General features: G+C 41.4%; 1 protein-coding gene across 4 annotated transcripts in view; it reads right to left on the bottom strand.

Moving 5' to 3' along the window:
- The window catches only part of dclk1a (doublecortin-like kinase 1a), a 45,621-nt gene that overhangs the window by 16,164 nt on the left and 7,046 nt on the right, over positions 1-22,411 (bottom strand). For 2 of the 4 annotated variants that reach the window (XM_040033270.1, XM_040033272.1), the window contains exons 4-5: positions 13,647-13,746; positions 8,881-8,988 (exon numbers count right to left, since the gene is read on the bottom strand). In XM_040033270.1, the coding sequence (XP_039889204.1) occupies positions 8,881-8,988; positions 13,647-13,746 (208 nt within the window). The other 2 variants (XM_040033273.1, XM_040033271.1) reach the window with 2 other exon arrangements.

Below are 22,411 nucleotides of genomic sequence, written 5' to 3' on the forward strand. Positions count from 1 at the left end.
AGAAACCCTTCTCCTAAAGCTCTTCATTGATGAAATTCAACATCATGGCGTTACGCACACAGGCAGACACTCCTCCTGGTTACACAACAAAAGCATTAACATTTTAACGGCAGCTCTCACTGACCTCTTACCAGAAAAATCCCTACACGACACTTTACAAAGTCAGCAGCTTGGCATGTGTTGCGGTGACACGGCGGACACAATCAGAGGTGTCCAAAAATGATCCGATCCAGGGACAATTAAAGTTTTACGTTACCCGGGGAAATGGTATTTATAAAAGCTGCATGCATTACAGGAGTTTATTTCCTGGATGGGGCGGTTTCCTACCTTCCACTTCCAGCATGATGAAAAGCACAGTGATAATCCAAAATGGGATAAAGAGAGGAGGAGGAAGAACAGCACCTTTGTACTCGCTCCGTCCGAGTGTGATAATAAACTGTGGTGAATGGGAGAGACGGAGCAGGGCTGTAGTGTACTACACAGAGAGGCGGAGAGGCTGCTTGCGCAAACTCTGACGCGCACCAGTGAGCAGAGACAGAGAGAGGGAGAGAGAGAGAGAGAGAGAGAGAGGAGGGGGGTGTAGTACAAAAAAATTACATCTATATTTTAAATATCTAGCCACTGGCCTCCTTGCTTATATGAGACAAGCTGAGAAAGGGGCGGATTAGAACTGATAATATAACTAATGCAGTAGATATAGATCCAACCAAGGAGGCTGTAATGCTCAGGAGCAACCTGTCCTACTTTAAGAGCTTTACACTTCCTCGTGGAAACATCCTCAGGAAAAATCAAGAACAATAATTCTTCTATTTATTAGAAGTCTCACCCAAAGCAGCAGCCATTGCACCAGCGTCCTCTGCATGTCTTTAGGTTTTATCATTCCTCAAGTTACATGGCCAAACTAGAGGATACTGCAAACAAGATTCACCCAGACCTACTGGAGCTATTTTCTAATTTTGGCTGTAAATGAAAAAAAATAAAATCTCATCCTTCAGGAAGCATTTGAATTTTCTCTCTAGCCCAGACTGGTTGAGGAGTTACAGCAAGGTGACACACAGATGGTGAAATCTCTTTCTATCAGTGTTCAGCTAGCAGTGCCTTATGAATGCCTTGTGCTACTATGATACATTAAATATCTCCGTAAAGCTCGTCTTATCTACTTTCAGTTTAAGTTTTGTCTCTGGCACAAACAATAACAGGATTATGGTCATTTAAAAAGTGCTCGTAAAATGAGCCCACCTTAGGCTTAATGCTGAAACAACTCCACCACAAAAGCTTTGGAAGACTTTCTGGTAAGACCAGTTAATGGAGAAGTTTGTGGTTGTGATACACAGGCAGGTTTTTTCTCCCAGTATGTGTCGCCAGGTTGTAAAGCAAACGGTTCCAAATGAATTCAGTGTAACTTGTTTTCTTTCTAGGTTCATTTTTCCAGCGTGACTCAACATTCACACATGAGGAGATCCACTGTTGGAGTAAGGATACCAATTTGGCCACAATGCAGCCACAAAAAGACGCTGTTTTTCAGCTTCTTTCACACCTACTGTGTTAAATGCAGCAAGTGTTATGCTTAGAAAAACAACAACAACAATAATAATAATATTAATGACAAGTGAGCTGGGCTAGTATCGAAGATTGAAAAGCACCTCGTGTGCTCCTGTCTCCTGCTGAGTGATGCCCTGATTGATGCACTGGCTGCATATTATGTAAGACTCTTGAAAAAAGAAATAAAAACACAGCCTCAGAGTGAATGTGAAGTATATCCAGGAGATCTGTCACTGCTATTGACGAGCAGTGTGACAGTACAATGTTCATTGTTTAAATAACCCATTACACGGAGCCAACATAAAGCCTGCGAGTTAATTAAAGTGTTTTCGGTTCCTAAGTAGAAAACAAGACAGCACCGTTCTTCATCTGGGAACTGTAAATTTCTGTGACAGAGCGGACCAAGTATAGACCAACACTGCCTTTCCTCAAGTCGAGACATTAATGCGTCTAAAAATTCTATTTAATCCACACAAGCATAAAATAATGCCTGCTCAATTATGGTACCCAGCAGCAACACATTCAGCTATTACAAGCTGTATGGGTAAACAAGCACAGTGGTTTAAAACTGTTATTTAATAATGTCAGTATAAGAGAAAAATGTGTGATCTTGATTTTCTACATTGTCATCGGCTCACATCCTGCTCCATATGAGGAATTTGGAAGCTTGTGTGTATCCAGCCTTTATTCTTAGATCCAAATATGCACACTCTGTTCTAAAAATTGAACATTTTCAGCATATTTGAGCAAATTCTATAGATAAAATCATGCATGAAGGCAGGTTTTGGGACAACACAGTGAAACATTACAAATTCTCATATGACTCAATTCTCAATTCTCAAATGACATAACAGAAGTCAATAAAAGCACCAGAGCAGCTCTGTTTCATAACACCAAAGCTGCCTGAAAGGATGTGTCCTTATGCATTTAGTGCTGTTGTTTTGTATTTGTTACATCCCCTCTGCTCAAAGTACATTCGGGCCTTTCATGATTGGATTTTTCCGAGCAAGAGATGCGTTGAAGGCTGGTTCAGAAGCTGCCGCTGCCAGCAGGGAATCCTCTCGAGACACCCTGCATTTATTTTTGGGTCAGCTGCCCCAAACACTTCAGCGTGAAGTCTCTCCATTCACGAGGAGCCGCTTATGACGGAAAGCACGAGGTGAGACGCCGAGGCAGCGAGAGAGCGATTCTTCCTGACTACATCTGCACTTCTCAGTTAATTTTAGCTGACATGAGGCATCCGAGGAGAGCCGGGGGACAGATGGTGAAATGGAGGGGAGGGGAAGGAGAAACTATGTATGAGTGCAAAATGTTTTCTCACTTTATTTTGGGTTTGTGTGCTTGTGACATCATCTCAGAGCGACGCTCGAGTGATGACAATGTCAGCCTGAGAAGCAACAATCTGCCCACACGCCGACACACAACCAAAAGACTAATGCTAAATACGACCACCGTCAATACGAAAGGGGAACGAGGCAGCATCCAAGCGACGCATTAAAATTGCAAGGTTGAATAATTTTAAATGGAATTTGTAACATAACATTTAATTTTCCTTCACTTTGATGCCTTCTCGTTAATTTCAAATTATTCTATTTCTGTGCAATTATGATTCATCGGCGAGACAGAGCATGATTCACCTAACAAACATTCAGCACACAAGTCTCTGAGCTTTGATGTTCTTCGGTACGTACAAGGACGGAGAGTTAAACTTCATCTGTGCTGGGAAGCGGGACGAGAAGTTGTTTGTTCTGCATTGATTCAGCGTATTTCTCAGAAGGCTTTCTGTTCATGAAAGAGACCAAAGACAACGTGTTTTTCTAGTCTGATAAAGGAACGCAAAGGCTGCACCATCCTTTTTTTGCTCCATCACATATCCAACATAAATCCGATACTCGACAGAGATGCTTTTACATATATTCCATTCACTTTTGTGTGTTGCAGTTTATATGGAGTATAAGCTCACTGCGAGCAATACACAACTGTGACTGCTTTGTTGATCACTATACAACCGCTGTTTATCACAAATCCTTAGTGTGAACTTTTTAGATCTAATGCTTATTAAAAATAGAATGATTTTTTTTAATAGCTGCTTTCTTCTGAAAACACAGTAAAATTGTTAAAAAGTTAGGGATTAGTTAAGAAAGCGTTTTTTCAGCGTGAACCAGACTCGTGGTTAATGGACCGATTCTTATATAGAGCTTCTCTACTCTACCGGAGCACTTAAAGTATTTTATACAACATGCCTCATTCACATAAACACTTTCTTCTATGCTTAAGTTCTTTCTTTCTAACATTCACACACATTCATACTCATAGCAACTTGGGGTTAGTATCTTGCATATTTGGCATGCAGACTGGAGCAGCCAGGGATTCTTATCAGTAGATGACCTGCTCCACATACTGCACAGCAGGTCTGTAGAGTAGCTCTACCTAATCGTTTGCTGCCTATTCCCACCACACAAGTCACATAACTTCTCCATCCATCCATTACCTTCTGATTATCTAAAGTTGATAAGATGACAAGACAAACCAGATGAGGTACATAATCTCTCCAGTGAGTTTTGGGTGTCCTCCCAGTGAGGGGTGCCTGGAAAACCTCTAATGGGAATTGCCCAGGAGGCATCCTAGCCACCTTCTTTCAGCATGGAAGAGCTTGGAGCTTTTCCCCGTGTTTTTATTTTGTTTGGTTGGGTTTTTTTTTACACAGTCTCCTTAATGCCCAGATGTGTCTGGGATGCAAGGAACAAAAGTAAATACAGGAAAAAGGTGCTGTGTCCTGGACTATTGGAGTACACTGAACATTTGCATTTGTTTCACAGTTAGCTGTTAGCTGGTGTAGACTTTTGCAAATCTATAGTATCTTGCCGCGTCTCAGAATGCAAAGCACATGGGGTTATAGTTTTTTTTTAGCTATAACTTACAACATACACCTGGTAGCTGGTTGGGATCCTGATTGGATGAGGTTCACACCAAAAACTAACCACTCTGGAGTTCATTTAGAAACGCAACGAGACCAACTCCTCCAAAGGTCTTGCGATCACTGCGTCGACACACCTGCACAAGCGAACCGCACAAAGTCAGAAAACAAACCAGAGTTTGATTTAAACAGACTAAACACCACACCTGTGCCTTATGTGGATACATTTTAAAAGCTCTGATTTCAGTTTGATTCTCCCGATCGCATTCTTTGTCTCCGTATGAGTGTGCGGTTGTCTATAGCTCGCTTGTTTTGCTTTTCTGTGCCTCTTTAGTGGTGTCCAGGTCTACCCTGCAAACGTGCAGAATGAGGAGCAGCCAGACACACACAAAGAACACCAGGTGGTGCTTAGCAGCACACGTGTTGTGTTACGTGCACTCACTATCTGGCTTTCACTACCTTGCAGATAATTCTCGCCTCACATCTGCTCTGTGCAGCTCCTCAGGTCCAGCTTATTATATGTGATCAAGAATTTTATGTCTGTGTTGGCTGAAGGGAAAATTAATGTGGGAATTCAAGGCTGCTTTTTCAGCACACCCAAAGACCCGGAGCAAGGTTAAAAACTATAGGAGATCGTCATCATGCACTGACATCATGGATGAAAAATAACACTTCTACTGTCTGCCAAGAGTCATACTGATGTCGAAGTCTTATTTCCACTGTGAAGATGTCCATCCATAACTAACAGCAATATGATCACACAGTGATTTTTGAGTAATTTGTTGCATTTTAACTCTGAGGATTTATTCAACTTTAACTAATGTTTTGGTGCACACAGGACTACAATGGAGAAAATTAGCCTTGGCTTTCAAGTGAATGTAACTGCCCAAAATGTGATGTCTTTTGTGATGTTTATTTGAAAGACCTAACTCTAATTTGTGTCCTGATATCAGGAGGCTGTGAACTCAAAGCTCAGGAATAGCAGGTTACCGCTCAAAATGTCTCTATTTTGAGAAAATGTGTTGATGATGTAAGATCACATGCTCCCCAGATCTCAGTTTTTGTTATATTTATTCTAATTTAGGACTAAGAATAAGCTTCACGGCTAATTAATCTGTTAATTTCTCTCTTGATTTACTGATTAAATGCTTGTAGTCTATAATTACCCAAAATACTCAAAATTTCCAAAAATCCCAAGTTGACATCTGTAAATAGCAGTCCAATAACCATAACGTGCCCGATCAGAATGATATAAAACAGAGTAAAGAAACACTTGTGATCAAATATTTCAGCAGTAGTAATACTTAAACCTGCAAATCGCACATAGCAAGAGGAGACGGCACACACTGGGAAACTGCACCACTGAACTTGCCTTTAACGCAACATTTTAGATGTAAATAAAGTTTGTAAATAAATACATTGTCTTTATTTTCATTACCAGTGATGAGACCTGATCACAGTAACGCCTATCAAATGTCATTGGACATTGACACAGTCCCCCATTTTCAGACGCTCAAAAGTAATTGAACAAAATAACATGATTTTAAATATAAAGACTGTTTTCAGTGCTTAGATGAAAATCGTGAGTGCCTGAAGTCTAGAAACCACAGATATCACCAAATGCTGTGTTTTCTTTAGACCTTTACATCATCTTCAGATGTGTGTTTGTGGGTCTCTCTGTCTTCAGTTTTTCTTCAGTAACTGAAAAGCATGCTCTCAAGTCTGAGCAGAGTACAGCCCTGTACGCCTTATCACAGTCCATTCTGCTATCATTTCTACCAGCAGTCACATCATCGACACACACTAGTAAACTGGTTTCACTGGCAGACATCCATGCTCATGCCATAACACTGACTCCACCATGTTTGGCAGATACTGTAGATCAGATCATGAGCTATTGTTCTCCTTCTCTTACTTTTCTCCTCCCCACATTCTGGTAAAAGTTCATTTTGGTTTCATCTGTCCAAAGAATTTGCTTCAGAAGTGTGCAGGCTGTTTTGGATGTTTTCTGGCAAAGCCTAACGTGGATGGATGTCTTGCTCTTGAGCCAAACCAGTAGTTTGCACAAGTGTCTGTTTATATTTTTGAAGGTGTCTTTTGATTGTTGACCTTGACAATGATACTCCTATCTCCCCAAGAGTGTTGGTCTTGACTTGGCTTGATGTTATGAAGTTGTTTTTCTTTGGGAACATATTCTCTGATCACTGATCCACTTTAGTTCTCCTCTGTGATCTTTCTGGTCTTTCGGTGTTGCTGAGCTGGCCAGTTCATTCCTTCTTTTTAAGAATGGATCTTTAGACCTCATATTGAGAGGTCCAGTGAACAGCTTCCAAATTCAAATTTTAACACTTGGAATGAGCTCAAGGAATAACAGCAGAACAGGCCTCACATGGCCATTAAACTGCTTGTTAGACGAATGTCCAATTACTTTAGAGCCTCTAAAAATTGGGGACTGTGTATAAAAAAAAAGTGATTCCTAAAGAGTTAATGTAATACATTTGCTGAGCCCCTTGAATTAAAGCTGGAAGTCTATGGTTCAGTCACACAGTGATTGTTTGATTTAAAATCCACAGAAAACTACAATAATTGTGTCTTTGTCCAAAGAAAATATGAACCTAACTGTACATACACATTGATAAGTGAATGTGCTCCTGGTTCAGCAGTATCAGCTGTTGTTCACTACTATAACAGAACATGTTGTCCTCAAGGGGAGGGAACACGATGTGCTTTTAACATTTGAATAAAATAGAGCAGCAGAAGGTTAGTCAGGGTCAGACAGATTTCCACTGCTGTTTTGTTCCTGACCAACAATGTCTGAGGGAGTAAATACAAACAGAAAACAGTCAACACCAGTCAGGGAATATTTGATGATGTTAAGCAGCGGAAGCAACACCAGAAGGTGAACATTTTGGCGACGTGAAAAAAACGCAGGGACGTTCTGAGTCAGGGCGAGGGCCGAATGTCAGTCAGCTCCTCTCCCCTCTGCAGGCCATTTCACAGGAAGTCCCTGCCATATATGGTTGTCACAGGCCATTGTGTCTGTAGCTACATGCTCCTACTGTGCTATGTTCCCATGGCAACCAAGACGAATCAGTCCCTCCCTCCGTCAGTCTCTTGTTTTCTCTTTCTCTCTCTCTCTCTCACACACAGACACACACACACACACCAGGATACACCTTTATTCCAGACTTTGCTGCAGCCAGCAAGATCAGATGGTGGTGTATGACTCACTCTCATAACCTTTCCCCAAAGTTTTCAAGCCTTCAGCATCCAGAAGTTTCTCTCCTTACCCCAGCTGTTTACATCCTTCTTCCTATTCAGGTCAACAAAAAATCCAGCAGCAAATGTTCGCGTTCGTTCTGCGTGGTCACGTTACGGTTACGATTTAAGGTTAAAATAATAATAATAATAGTAATAATAATAATAATAATAATAATAATAAAGAAATAAATGGTGCCTCTGGACTTCAGCAGCAGGTGGAACAAATTCTTCTTTAGTAGTTTCTGTGTGTTGCATCACCCACTCAATAACCCCCCTACCAAAAAAAAAAAACCCCAATAGGTCTTTATACGCGTACAAATCATAAAATGATTACAGTGTGGAGGAAAAGTTAAGTGCACTGTTGCATAACCAGGCATATTACACACAACCAAAGCTCAAGCTGTGCAATCAGACAAAGAATGGCCTGATTTTGTTCAAAGCTCTAAACTAATCATCAAGTTCTCGCCAGCTCTGAGACAGACTGAATGAATGTTTGGCCTCTTAAACACACACACACACACAAACAGTTGTGGTGCATTAATGAAAGCTGCATTCATCTATCAGAATGATTGTTTTCACACACGTTTTGTCTGCTGTTATCTCAAAAGGACTTCTAGACAGACTCTCAGGCACAAACAATAAGAGCAGGCACCAGTGCAAGCTTATTACATTTCATTAGTATGTCAGGTGAAGCACGGCTTGTTGGGAGCTGCAGGATTGAGTCACCAGCCCCGTTCATCTTTCCCTCTCATCTTCACTCCTTCCACCCTCCCTCTCTCTCTCTTTTTTTTGTTGCTTTTTACCTCTCTCATCCCTGTTTGCCTTTTTCTCTCCTCCCTTGTGAAAACATTCTCATTTGAATTCACATTCAAGCAACAAGGCGCAGCTCACATATGTACGCCGCGAGACACTCCACAGAGCTCAGATTTCATCGTGTTCATTCATACTGCGTTGAGATGCCGATTAAGTGACGATCTAGAAAACACCAAGCAATCAGACGATGAGCTATTATTACACAAACAACTCCCGACCACGGCGAACGCATCTGAGGTGCTGCAGACATGCACAAGCTCAAAAAAAAAGGCAGGGGATGAGTTACAGGGTGTGTTAAACTACTTAAAGAGAGGACTAGAAGAAGACAGAAACTTTTGCTGTCTTACCAGATGCAGGCGACTTGCTGCGCAGCGATTGGACAACAGTTCTGGGGGAGCCTCGGTTCAAAGAGCCTGACATCCTCCCATAGATCAACGATTTCATCATACGACACTCTGCAAGCACAAAGAGAGGACAGATAGAGGTGTTCAGGGACTGTTTAGCAAATATTCATTCACTCACCTTTATGTATTCATCCAGTGCGCTGAAATCCAAAATGTGTAAGCTGTAGAAATTCAAATCCTAAGGAGGTAGCAGCTTTTTTACCTTCTTGCAGCACTCGGGATTTCATGCTCAAATAAACTGACATTAGGTGTGCGACACTGTAACATGACACTGGTTTGTGGCACAGAAACAGCCTTAATATTACACCATCAGAGCACTCGAACAACACGACAGCTCTGTTAGACTGAAATGAAAAGTTTATGGATTTTAAGCCAGCTACTGTTTTAATATTGTTTTTGAGTGAGTCTAACCTTTAGCCATGCAAGAGAACAGCAAACCACTAATGTATCGGCACACTTGTAATTGGTTTTACCTTCAGGTCCCCCTGCAAAAACGAGCCCTGACCTTCAGTGGGCTCGTTTTCCAAACGCAATTATTGTGGTGCTTCAGAAGTGACAGCTATGACTCACGGAGGTCTTACAGACACACACACACACACAGCGCTAGTAAATGAGCCATGTGATGGTATTAAAACACACGCTCCGTGTCGGCTCCATCCCCAAAACTTTACTCCTCCACTGTTCATTAACCCAGCCCCATTATAGCTCATTGCCATTATAGACCAGTGGGAAAGACAAATTGTACAGCTTGCCCCGCACATGTCTGTGTGCGTGTGTGTGTGTGTATGTGCTTTTGCCTGCGAGTGCGTGCGTGCGTGCATATGAGAGCCTGGCTGTGTCTGTCTGCATTTGCATTTGCTTGTGTGGCAGACGTTTGTGGCCCAGTGATTAATGTACAATACCGAGTGTTAACATGATGACAGTGTGCCAGAGCTGAGGCAGAGGCGATAATTATAGCGATGCTGAGAGGAGGCGAAGTTGTCTGCAGCTCTGACTCCAGATGTCTCTCTGTTACGCTGTCTGTTTCGTTTGTCGCTCTCCGTTCCTGTCTGTCTATTTCTGCCTCTTGCTCTCTGTCTGCCAGCGCATGATGAGGTGTCAAATCATGCTCTGTGTCTATAAAACATTAGATATGGCTGTGTTTTAATCACTGTTTTTGGGGGGGAAATGTGGTTCAGACGAATTCTCTGGATAAAAATCGACCTATGTAGAAGAATCTGTGTTACGTTTTTAACGGTGTTGATTGTGCCCAAACTTTCATAAAGGACATTTGGGATGTTTAGAGAACATTACCATACTGCCCCTCAATGGTCACATGAGAGCATTTAATTGAGAAATTAAACAAAGGATCCTACGTGGGTAAAAGCTGAATGTATACTCTTATCTTTGGTATCTTTGGGGTACATTTTCTTATGGTAATCTGTTATTCACAATATTTACATGAGGACCTTTCATACGAGACTAGTGGAAACATTTTGGATATGAAGAAGATGTTCCCTATAAATGTAAGAGATTGCACCCTTTTTCGTTTTAATAAAAGTTAAATGAAACTGAAGTTTAATAAATATTGGATATGGTTGGGGATGGAGCAAGGAGTAGTCTGATTACAACAATTATCACAACAATCAGATAATGTTACATCTGGCTATTTGCAACTAGAAGTGTTGCATTTAAATGCATTTGGCACACATTCTTGGGAAATACTGGGAGTGATCGGGGGACAGTTGATATATGGTACCATGTATTGAGCCATTACTAATTTGGTTTAGTTTTCCAGGCTTTCTGAAGGTCTTTCAAAGTTTTTCTTTGGACATTGGCTGCTTTATCACTGCTCATTTTTGTACCGGACCATTCTCACAGGAATGCTTTTATTCATTAATTATTAAGCCACTTAACACTGACCCATGAATCATTCAGGCTTAAAAAATGCACATAACACAAGGAATGACCAGTGTTGTGTCCACACGTAACGGATAACACAGAATCTATTTTAAATAGTATCTTTAGCCACTTTGTTACTAGGAGCCTGAACAAAACACATTATTTGTTCCAATTTCTTTAGATGAGTCTATGAAAAATAATACAGATAACACAGTTTGACGGACTTAAAATAGTATTTTTGTACCAACAACATCTGTCCCTTCAGTTAATAAATCTAATGCTCACTGAAGTCTCATCAGAAATGGTCTTAATGGAAGTGTACCTGTTAAGAAGCCATTCTCAAGGAAGACAAATAGAGAACAAAGACTTATGGATGCCAAATTACACAAGAACTGTATGGAAAATTAGTGACAACAGGTCTTATGCGAAAGATCCCAAACACACTCCCGCTGCCGTAAAGCACACCTGAATAGAAAAACACACAAACTCTATATCAGTCATGGATTGGCCTCTCCAGAGCCTGAACCTTAATATTACTGAAGCAGTGTGAGATCATCTTGACAGAAAACAGAAAAAAAAAGGAAGCTTTTAACATCCTTCAAGAAGCCTGGAGAACTATTATTTAACACAAATGCATCTTTGGACCTATTTCACACTTTTCTAGCAAAATATAAACATGGGCGCCTGAAAACTTTCCTTTAGATCACTATAGTATAATTAACTGAATTACGATTACATTACCAGGCCTTTATGTCCTTCACACATTAAATAGTCAACACAAGGTCAGAAATCAACGCTTGAAGTTTAAACGCAGTTTTAGGTGAAAGTTAGAGATGTACAGGCTTGAGTTTGACATATCTGGATTCTTCAAACACGTGTTTTCATCAGGGAGCTGTCTGACTAGTCTTCACTCAGTAGCATGACAGCAGCCTACGATACAGGCAGAGACACAAGAACAAGCAGCCCTGCAACCACTTCTGTGGTCCCCACAGAGCCCTTATTTCAACATCATTGAGACAAACTGGGAATACATGAAAAGAAACCGAAAACAGGCAGCTGAACTCCACAGATTTACAGTGTTTCGAAGAGGACTGGAGCTCTTTTCACAACAGCAGCTCAAAAACGAATTTGGAGGAAGCTTTGAGGCGGAAATGACCCTATTGTATTCTTCCAGCAAGAAAATACAGCAAATCCTGATGTACTAGAAAATGTACTAATGTACTCTACGAACTCTAAGAGCAAGGACGACAGTGGGCATGCTTGCTGTGCTGTTAGTGTGTTTTTTGTTCACACACAGTTGTAGCAAGCGTGGGCAGATAATTAAATTTTCATCACACGGATAAGAGGTGCTTCTTAGCTATAAGTGATTGGTTTAAAATGCTTATGGAGACAATCGTCAGTAATTAATTAAACATAGTCGAATCACAGGCTTATAAACCTTGCCGCATGAAGGAGAAAGTTTTGTTGTTATCATTCTCAAGACAGAGGAAGGTTACCAAAGGAAGAGATAGCTAATGAAAGCAGGAAGGCACAATGTGCTCCAAATGAAAGAACAGTGAGGAGGAGGAGTGAGGGGAAAAGGGAGACAAAAGAGGGTAGGGGGCGGAGGTTTGCAACCATGGCGGGATGGATACCTGGGAAACAAATAAATTGAATAAACCTTTCAACAAAACCCAGTGCACACTCATTCATGTAGGAGACAGGAAGAGAGATGAGAGGGTAAGAATACAGATGAGCACTAAATGGCAGGAGTGAAGGGAAGGGGGAGAGAGACAGGCAGCAGCACACACAGATGGGTAAAGTGAGGACAGAACACATCCTCAGTGGATAGCGGTGGGGAGACAGGCAGAAAAGAGGGAGAGGAACAATGGTAAAATAGGTTAGACGGTGGTTTAAGTGCAGTGGACCGAGAGATGAGGATGAAGTAGACAGCCTACAGCTGGGGTGTCGAACATGAGGCCCGGTGGCCAGAATGGGCCTGGCAAAAACTCCAATTTGGCCCATGCAATGGCGTTGGAAAAAAAAAAACCTTATGACAGCTCTGTGCTGCCATGATACACCAAATATCTTCTATTCTTTCCAAAAGTATTTTCCTTTTGTCTCTAGCACAAATAGTAACTGTCACACCCAGCAGGATCAGTGTCCAGCTGATCTGAGGTTTTTTCTATCTTTCTCTCCAACTTCCACTCTCTCTCTCTCCTCTTCTCTATTGCCGGGGCAGAACTCATTGTGGGTTCACGCCCTCGGTGGGAGGAAACAACTGAGCCTAATCAGGGCGGTCAGCATTTAAGCCAGGAGGTGACTGCTGTTCTTCGCTGGATCGTTGTCTGCCACGCGTTAGTGAAAGTCAAGTCTACAGCAAAGCTAAGTCAAATGTTTAAAAGTGAACTGTGTAACTATTCCTCGTCTCCCCATCTCTCCTCCTGGATTCCCTCCCCGTGTGATTCTTTGTGTCGAGTGTGGATGAGTGAACCTGTGGCCGTGAGTGTGGAGAGTTGGAGAACGCGTGACTACCCCCTTGGATTTCCCCAGAGCCCCATCCCTCACTTAATTGTATATAGCACTGCCCTGCACTTCCTGTAAATACACAAGGTGGATTCTGTAAATAAATTATTGTGTACAGCTGATTCTGGAGTCCTGCGCTTGAGTTCTCCCCGTCAAACCGTAACAATAACAAAGTTGGGGTCATTTAAAGAGTGCTTATAAAATGACTAATGGTTTAAAAAAAAAAGATTTGGTTAATTTGATAGAAAATAGAAAGTAAGGAAGGGAGGGAAGAATAAAATAGGCAACATGAGGATAGAAATGGAGGAGAAGGTATTTCTCACCACTTTCATCCAGCATCAAGTCATCTTGATAGCGGAACTTCTCTGGTCCACAAGCCACAAAGATGTCCTCATCACCAAAGAAGTCCTGCAGGCATGACACCTGAAAAGATGGAAGAGTTCAGTTTTTGTAAGGTTGGATAAATGCTCAACGTTTTATTCAGGAAAATGAGATTTTCTGACAACAGCAATTTGCTAACATGTTGCCAAATTTAGTCACATAGTCTACTTTAGTTACTTCTAAGCTGCTGATAGTGTTTGTATGTATACATTGCAAACTGCGAGAGCCACTCACATACTCTGCATTGTGCATGCTCACAACACTGGCTTCCTCTGCCTGTGCTCGGGTGAAGGGGCACATTCACTGAGCCCGAGGACTGTGAAGAACACCAGAGGTGTGTGCGTGCTGGTTTTGTTTGGTTCATTTTGTGTGCTCGCCAAACCTCTTTATAGACAGTCCATGTTCCCGACAAGTCCCCAAGCAGCAGCGCTGTGCTGCTTCTGCACCTAATCAGTCTATCAGTAACTATAATGGGACCTTGCTGACTCACTAATTTGTTGATGCACCGTAGCTCATGCACCGGACATCCAGAGAAGCAAGTGGGGTTAAATGCAGGCCAGTATCTTATAAATGGTGGTGAATAACAAAGAGAAGGATGGATGAGGTAGACGGACCTACAGATAAAAGGACTCTGAAGGCGTCGCTGTCATTATTTGATGAGCTCCCTAATGTGCAGTTAAAACCAAAGCCACAGATTTGGTTAACACCACAGTTAGCGTTGGATTATTTTTTAAGGCTGTCTACAGATGGATACCATTTCATTAAGACATGCCTAATAAACACATTGTTCACAAATCTTCAGCTGCAGCACAAGACAGGTGTTATGTGCCTTTTTAATTTGTAAGACCACTGGTTCTCTACCAGGAAGAAACCTCAGCAATGGGCTGTTTATGATGACAAACAGGATGAAAAGCACACCACCGTTCATTTTTTTCCTATTTGATTTAGTCAACAGCTAATTCCATATCTGATCTAAACGCTGCGTGAATTGCTCAAATAACTTTAATTACACCCCACAGGCCAACCATCACATTTCAATTCCAAGACATCAATATTCCAAATGATATTTCTCCACTGGAAACAGCACAGTCAGAAAGGGATTTACTGGAAGACAATAGTTCATTCATCTAGTATGACAAATCTCCTACCAAAAACCTATTAGGAGCTATTATAGTTTAGGCTGCATGCAAGTGTAACACCGCCTGAAGTTAGCACACAAACACAAAGCTTCAGTTATTGCATTTTCATGGCAATTAGCATCCAAGAATCCATTTAGATTCCCATTAGCCACCAATCAGTGCCCCAAAAGAAAGTCACAAATGATGTAACAGCATTATCAGCAAAATGCCAAATAAACAGCAAAGAGGCCACTCTGTGTGTGCGTCTGTGTATGTCAAGAAGGGAGTTGTCCTGCTTTACCCCCCGTAGACCCACAGATGAGCCAGCGGGGAGATAGAAAACAAGTTTAATCTCAGACACAGGCTCTCTGTGGAGTATGGATCACTTTCATTTAACTTTTTAAATTAAGGCTTGTGTGTGTCTGCGTATGTGTGCGTGTGTGTGTGTGTGTCTGCGTGTGGAAATGATATTACTCCAGTTTCATAACAGAGTGCATATTGCTTTGTTCCCTGATGTCCCCTGATAGCGCTGGTGATTATTTCAGGGGCGAGCGGCTCAACTTCCTAACAAGATGGCGTGATACAGATGCCGGAAACATTTCCCAAGTGCGTCAGTGCTGACGACTTGGCCACTTCTCTAAAGGTAAAGTTTTTTAATTCGAGTATTTTTCACATTTTTTTCAAAGTGATATCAGATTTTGTGCTTACAGTACACTGAACACAACTTCTACTTTGAAAGCACAGCGATTACTGAAAAGTTTGTCACTGATAATGTTATTGGCTGCTTCAGGCTCAGGCAAACTTTGGTCTCACATACACTCGTGTTTAGTTGCAGCAAGCTGAATCTGTCACCTGTGATGCTCCAATGAACACATCTCTCTTTGTCTTTACACAGCCTACGTTACATCAGTCACTCTCTAATGACGCATGCTGCTTGGTCAATTAATTAATGAGCTGACTGAAAGAAAATGAATTGCCAATTGTTTAGATAATCAAACACAATTGTGACCTTGTTTTTGAGAGAGAGATGAGAGATGTTGAGCTCCTGAGTCCTGATGATATCTTTGCACTTTGAACTACTGATCTGACAGGGTGAAACAAATGTCAAAGATGCTTTGCTATAAGCTGAAGCAACTGGATGTAATGGCTTTCTTGTCATAATCAAGGACAGGCGAGGTGGTGAGAGTGCTCACTTTCCTGGGAACCCTTCAGTAGGTGTGTCAAGGTTACCTGAGTGGTGAAGACAAGGTTAGGGTTTACCTGCAAGCTCTCGTTAATCATAGCCATCTTGAGCCACTCTCAGCTGCTGTGGCAGTGTCCCCTATCAGTTGTATGGGCTCAGTGGTTAACTTCTTGCAGCATGTGTGGTCGCAGCAAGCACTCTGACCACTGATGTCTGCAGGAAACCACAGGAGCCAGTTTCCCAAGTCAGCTGAGAGAAATAACCTCTCCAGAGTATCCTGGGTCTGCTCTGCATCCCCCTCCCAGCAGGACATGCCTGAAACATCTCATCTAGGAGGTGAAAAGGAGGTCCCCTAGCCAGATGCCCAAAGCACCTCATCTAACTCCAAGAGGCCCGCCAGGCACAGCCCAAAAGCACGGCATGGACTTGCCATCCTATGGGCTCACCATATGTTATATTGTGTATTTCTCATTTACGTCCCTAAAAACAGGAAAAAAGTGCAACCACACAGATTTTTTCTCCAGGTGTATAACAGACAGCATAACATAAACCAACACATGTGGCTCTCTCTCCTTTTTGCAAAAACTGCCAAACTGTCCTCGCCCTCTACCTTTTGCCCTCTTGTACTGCATGCAATTATAGTAATTATCATGCTAAGTCTCAGCACCTTTGCACTTTTTTTAACACAGAAAAATTACTTTAAATAAATATTTCTTTTGATGATTTTAGTTTAATACAGCCTTTCATTTGCACAATTGTTTATTAATCAATATGAACCACTATATTTTTGTGTGTTCATCCATACCAGAGACTGTAGAAATGACTCTTATATATGCATTTTTATGCACAAATCTATGATCTCTAAAAAAAAATGTCTTTATTAGAGCTATTCTAACAATGTTTATGTTGTATACACTATATAAAAGAAAGTGAGCCAACAATGCTCTCTGATTTGAGGAGCTACAACTGCAAAATGTTGAGTGCAAATATTGATCCACTAGTTGTTTCATCTCTAATGGAAAGATTTTTCTTTTGACGTCTAAGACTCTTCGTTTGAGCCTCATCGATTTAAAGCTTGGGCTCTTTTGAAATCTGTGCTCTTTATTGGCATGACGCACATCCTGTTGTTCCAATCAATTTGTGCAGGACTGGAGCAGAGGGCTCTATATATCTGTATACATCTGCTGCTCTGAACTAGTTAGATTGAGTCCTTAAGCCAGGACTGCTGCTATTTAACAAAGACCCTTGTTTGAAATTAGGATATTTGAAGCATATCAACCTGAGAACAACAAAAATACTGGGCAAACACGGAGGGAAAAAAGCAGAGTGTAATAAGATAAATAAGCGAAAGAATGAGGATTCAGGGATGATAAGGACGGGAAGATAAGGACGAGTTTCATCTGGGGCAGCTAATGAGCAACACACAAACACAAACTGTCTACTGAGACTGGTGAGTAAAAGTATAGCTGCCATGGTGATGATGCCCTTAAGGCACTGTTGCATGGTTGATGCATGCCACTGACTGCAACGATGCGTACATGGTGATAAGAGAGCTCCATCATTAATATTTTATCTACTATGAGTATGATTTGCTCATAGTATGATATGATCTGCTTCATTCACAAAAATGCAGAAACACGCCCTTGTGGCACATGACCTGGTTAATGGTGAAAAAAAGACGTTGAGAGAGGAAGAAGTGCTTTTCTGAAACACTCAGGAAGATGGATCAACTGATGATGAGGAGATGAGTGAGCTGGTAAAGGTGAAGAGAACAAAAGGAAAAGAAAACAATCAAAAAGAAAATCAGAGAGATTAAACCAAATCATCAAATCCCCTGAGTTAGAGAGGAAGCAAACAGAGGGGGGGGGGGGCAGCGGAGAAGATCTATTCCTGACTGCTGCTCCGAGCCCTTATCCGAGCCCAATGACAAAACAAGCCACTTTGATGTTTCTGATGCTCCCTTCTCCCAGAGAACCAGCACAGTTACACAACATCTACTGCTGCTATAAACAAGGCCGGGGTGAGAGAAACGGAGCACCGGAGGAAAAGACTCATCTAAATCTAATCTAATCTAAAACAGTGAGAGGAGAGCAGAGGAGTGTGGAGATTTCATAATCTTCCCGTCAGCTCAGCACCAGTAAGGAAAAAATGTCAGCTTATTCTTTCCTGGGCCTTATGGCCCTGACCCCGAACTTCTTCCTTTACTGCCCACTGCTATCACGCTTAACAGGCCAGTTTAATAGGTATCACTGTGTTTTATATAACAATGGGGGCAAGTTTTGTTTATTTTCCACAACGGAAAAAAAAAAAAACAGTTAGAGAAATCCTTGCAGAATAAGCCTCCAGCTCCCAGTCAACGTGCATAAAACAACCAACAGTCCATTATGAAGCTGTTTTATGTCGCCACTACGCCATCTAGTGTAGAATCACCTAACTCCATGACGTGTCTGTTCCTCGCTCTTTCTTCTATTTGCTTTTCATTTTGTCTTTCAGCACAAATACAAATCATATTTGGGGAAACCTGCAGGTTTTGGTCTTACACGGTGTCGCAGCTAATGCAATGTCCAGAACATCACAGCAAAGGTGGATGAGAAACTGACGCAGGGAAATAACTGCCACCACACGGTGGCGCTGTTTAATAATCACAGGAAGAGGACACAGCCAATGCAAAATCCCACAAATGAAAAAAGAAATTGACTCAATTTACCTTGAATCAAGAGAACTGAAGCACATAAATGTAATGACAAAAGAACAACCTACAATTGAAATTAAACATATGCAAATGTATTCACCTAAATTCGCCTACCTAAAGCTTAAGTAGGAACATCTGGGACTCAAAAGAACTTTAAAAAACACATGAAAACAGTTTAAGTATGCAGATTAATCTACTGTGAGTCATAGCATCTATCCTGCTTTTTATAAGATCGCACATAACATATGGCATATACAGTGTTAATGCTTATTTGGCAAGGAAAATTGCACACACACACACACATTTAAATCAAAGCATCTGCCTGGCTCTCACTTTCCATCCGCTCTCGTGAATCATATGCTGGTAGCAAATGATCAGTGACAACACTTCTCGCTCTACTCATTTGGATCGCCTATTTATGTCCCTCTGTCTGATTTCAGGAGCTGACAGGTGGAAGACACACCTGTCAGCTCCTGTCACATTTTAGTGAGAATTTCTGACAGCCAATCATAGATAGAGACGATAATGTGTAACTATGTGAGGCTGCATGCAATTGTATTTACTACTAGGTAACAGGAGGTTGAATTCTGCTTAAATTTCACTTAGTTCGTACTCTTGATTTCACATCACTAGTCACTCAGTTTATATTGTTGGCTTTTGAACACATCAGCATAGGTGGCAGTTTGTGATTTTGATCATTCAATGACTTTTATGAACCAGAAATAATCCCAATTAATTAAAAAAGAAAACAAAAATACAAATGAGTCTGTACCCTTCCTGCACCTCATTTTTGGGTACTTTTTAAAATGTTTTTTCTTTCTCTGTTAACAAACTTAGTCAAACATATGGCTACAAATCCAGAATTTAAAAAAAGAAACAAGAGCAGAAGGAGAAGAAAAGAAGATTCAACCACTAATCTTTTGCACCACAATAGATGGTGAGGTCAACATAATCCAGCCCACGGAAATGCCACGTCTCAGACTGAGGAGGAGCTGTCTGTGGTGCTGAATCGACCGTAGCGAGCCAACAGGGCCTTTCACACTGCTCTGAAAAAAAACTTTCCTTGTAAGGATACCGAAGATGGAAGGGTAGACAGATGGAACTGACAGACACACAGACTGACGGATTAACTGACAGATGCTCTGACACAAATATGGATATACAGAAACAACAAAGGGTAAAGTGTTTGTTTCTATCATTCAGAGCCTCTGATGTGAAGAAAAAAAACCATGACACTGACTGACAAAGCTTTAATATTTAAGCAGCAATACAGCATCACCAAAAACATTCTCACATGAAACAACTAAAGCAAGCTAATTTCCTTATTCTTCTAATCACCTCCTAATGTCCTCGTAGACCCAGAGGAGACACAGAGAAGTGCAGAGCCACCTGACTAAAGGACAGAGAGACAGTGATCTAACAGAGATCAGGACACTGTCCGTACCCTGACGGTGAATTTACACGTGACCTCCCGCTGATTTAATCAGCACAACGCAAAGAGCCCAGTTTCACCAGAAACTGAATGTGAACTGACAGAGAGGAGCGGGGAACAAGGGCTGGCAGGAAGAACCGGGGGGGAAAGCAAACAGAAGAAACAAAAAGCAGCATTGATGTGGGGCCAATTAACTGTGCAGCAGGCTGAGTTGGCGCTGGTGTTACTGCGTTCACCTCAAACCAGAGCAGCAGACTGCCTGCCTGCCTGGCTGGATGCTTTGTTGCATAACAGTTTATGTAACTGCTTCTGGCCTCCACAGGGGGAAAGCAAACTTTCTTGTGAAGCTGTTTGATGCACGTCTTTCTAAATTTGACAACATCTTCCTGTCATTCATTTGTGTAAAGATGTTTTTCCTCCTTCTTTCTCTTTCAAGCTACTGGTTTCAGCCAATAGTGGGAAACCGGTGCGCGTGCAGGAGCACGTGTGTGCGATGCATAAAATACGAATGTATGCTGAATTAATGAGCTAAAACAGGTTTTTAGAGTAAGCGGGTGCCACGGGATCAATTAAGTGAGCAGCGAGGAAGCAGTCTAACTAACTGCTAAGCAGAACAAACTTGTGGGCTGAGATGGAATACTCTTTTCATGGTTGATTCACCTGCTGATCACGCTCTCAATTAATCCATAAAATGTAAATTCCATCATAATTTTTTCTGACAAATGCTTTGAAATGTCTTATTTTGCTCAACTAACAGAAGAAAATAAAACCTGTGGCAAGGATTCAAAATCAGGTTAATTATTATACAAAACGAGGCTGGATAAGGATGCGGTCCCAATATGCTACTTGCAGTAAACATAAACACACATTTACCAATAAATCAAGAACAAATAAGTCGTCAGTCCAAGTCTGACTGACTCAACCACGGCTAAACAAATCTTCCAATATGGCTTCCAATTAAAATGTAACTTCAGCCTTTTTTAACTGCAATAATAGAGGAAAGACAAACATGCACTACTCTATAATGCATAACATGCAGATTAAACTCTGACCTTTTGAAGTTGATGCTGATAGACAGAAAAAAAGAACAATGAGCAATAGTGCAGGCTCTGATGATGGTTTAAAAAACATTCATGACACCATTAAAAAAAAAAGCATAATAATAAGTGTAGTGAGTTGTGCTGACTACCCACTACTGCATTAAATACAACTCTTGGTCATAAAGGATGCAAAGATTTTGCTTCTGAAGGTTTGGTTCTGTTAGCCACACATTAACATTTATCTTTTGCAATTTTAAAACTTCTGAGGTGTTTATTAACAAAGCACGGCATTTTTGCCTTCCAGCTGGCCTGGATAAGCTTTGTTCAAATAAGATATATCTTCTGTCACATTAGACAAAATCTAATCTGATAGATGATATGTGTCAGTCCGACTCTTTAAGCAGCCAAAAGCATGAAGCTGGAATCCAATCTTTCAAATGCAGATTCATTTGAGGCAGATTAGAGAACGAGTGACTCAGGAAGTGAATGAGTCAGACTGTATATGTATATGCATGTGCGTGTGCGTGTGTGCGTGTGATAAAGTTGTGGTGTGACTAAGTCCTGAACAGTCTGCCAGGGCTGGAAACGTCTGCCATCGATCCTAATTTGGCAGCAGATGCTCTGACTACAATGGGCTCTCCAATCTGCTACAGTCACTCTTCACTGGTGGACCAAGACACACACACACACACACACACACAGACTGGTTTACCAAACCAGAAGGAAACAGACGGACAGACAGACAGCCTGACAAAAAAGCCTTCTATATTGCCTGTTTACACACAAAAACAGCAGTATAGTCTTAGCATTTCTGCTTGGGAATGCAAAACTACACTCCACAGTAACAAATTGACTATGTACTAGCAACAAATACACATATCCACACTGTGCTGAGTAACTGTGACTCAGCAGAACAGCAGGAGCAGATGGGGGCTCTGCTTCCCACGATCCTCATATACAGAAAATGTGACATCATCAACATTAAATACATCCCACAGCGAATAACAAGATCTAATGCTTTGAATATGAGCATAACATAATTGCTGTCCTTGCGTTCTGTAAGTATCACTAATGTAGCACCTTGTCTATAGTCACTGCAGAGCTGGATTCAGACTCAGAGGGAGAAAGGAGACAGGCACAATTAAAACAATGAAAAACAAAGCAAATATGGAGTAATGCAAAAAAAAAAAAGGAGGGTGGGTAGTGAGGGTGGGGGGGGCAGAAAGAGCAATGCCATATGTT

Source organism: Simochromis diagramma, unplaced genomic scaffold, assembly GCF_900408965.1.
Source record: "Simochromis diagramma unplaced genomic scaffold, fSimDia1.1 OVJJ01000216.1, whole genome shotgun sequence".
Classification (NCBI taxonomy): Eukaryota; Metazoa; Chordata; class Actinopteri; order Cichliformes; family Cichlidae; genus Simochromis; species Simochromis diagramma.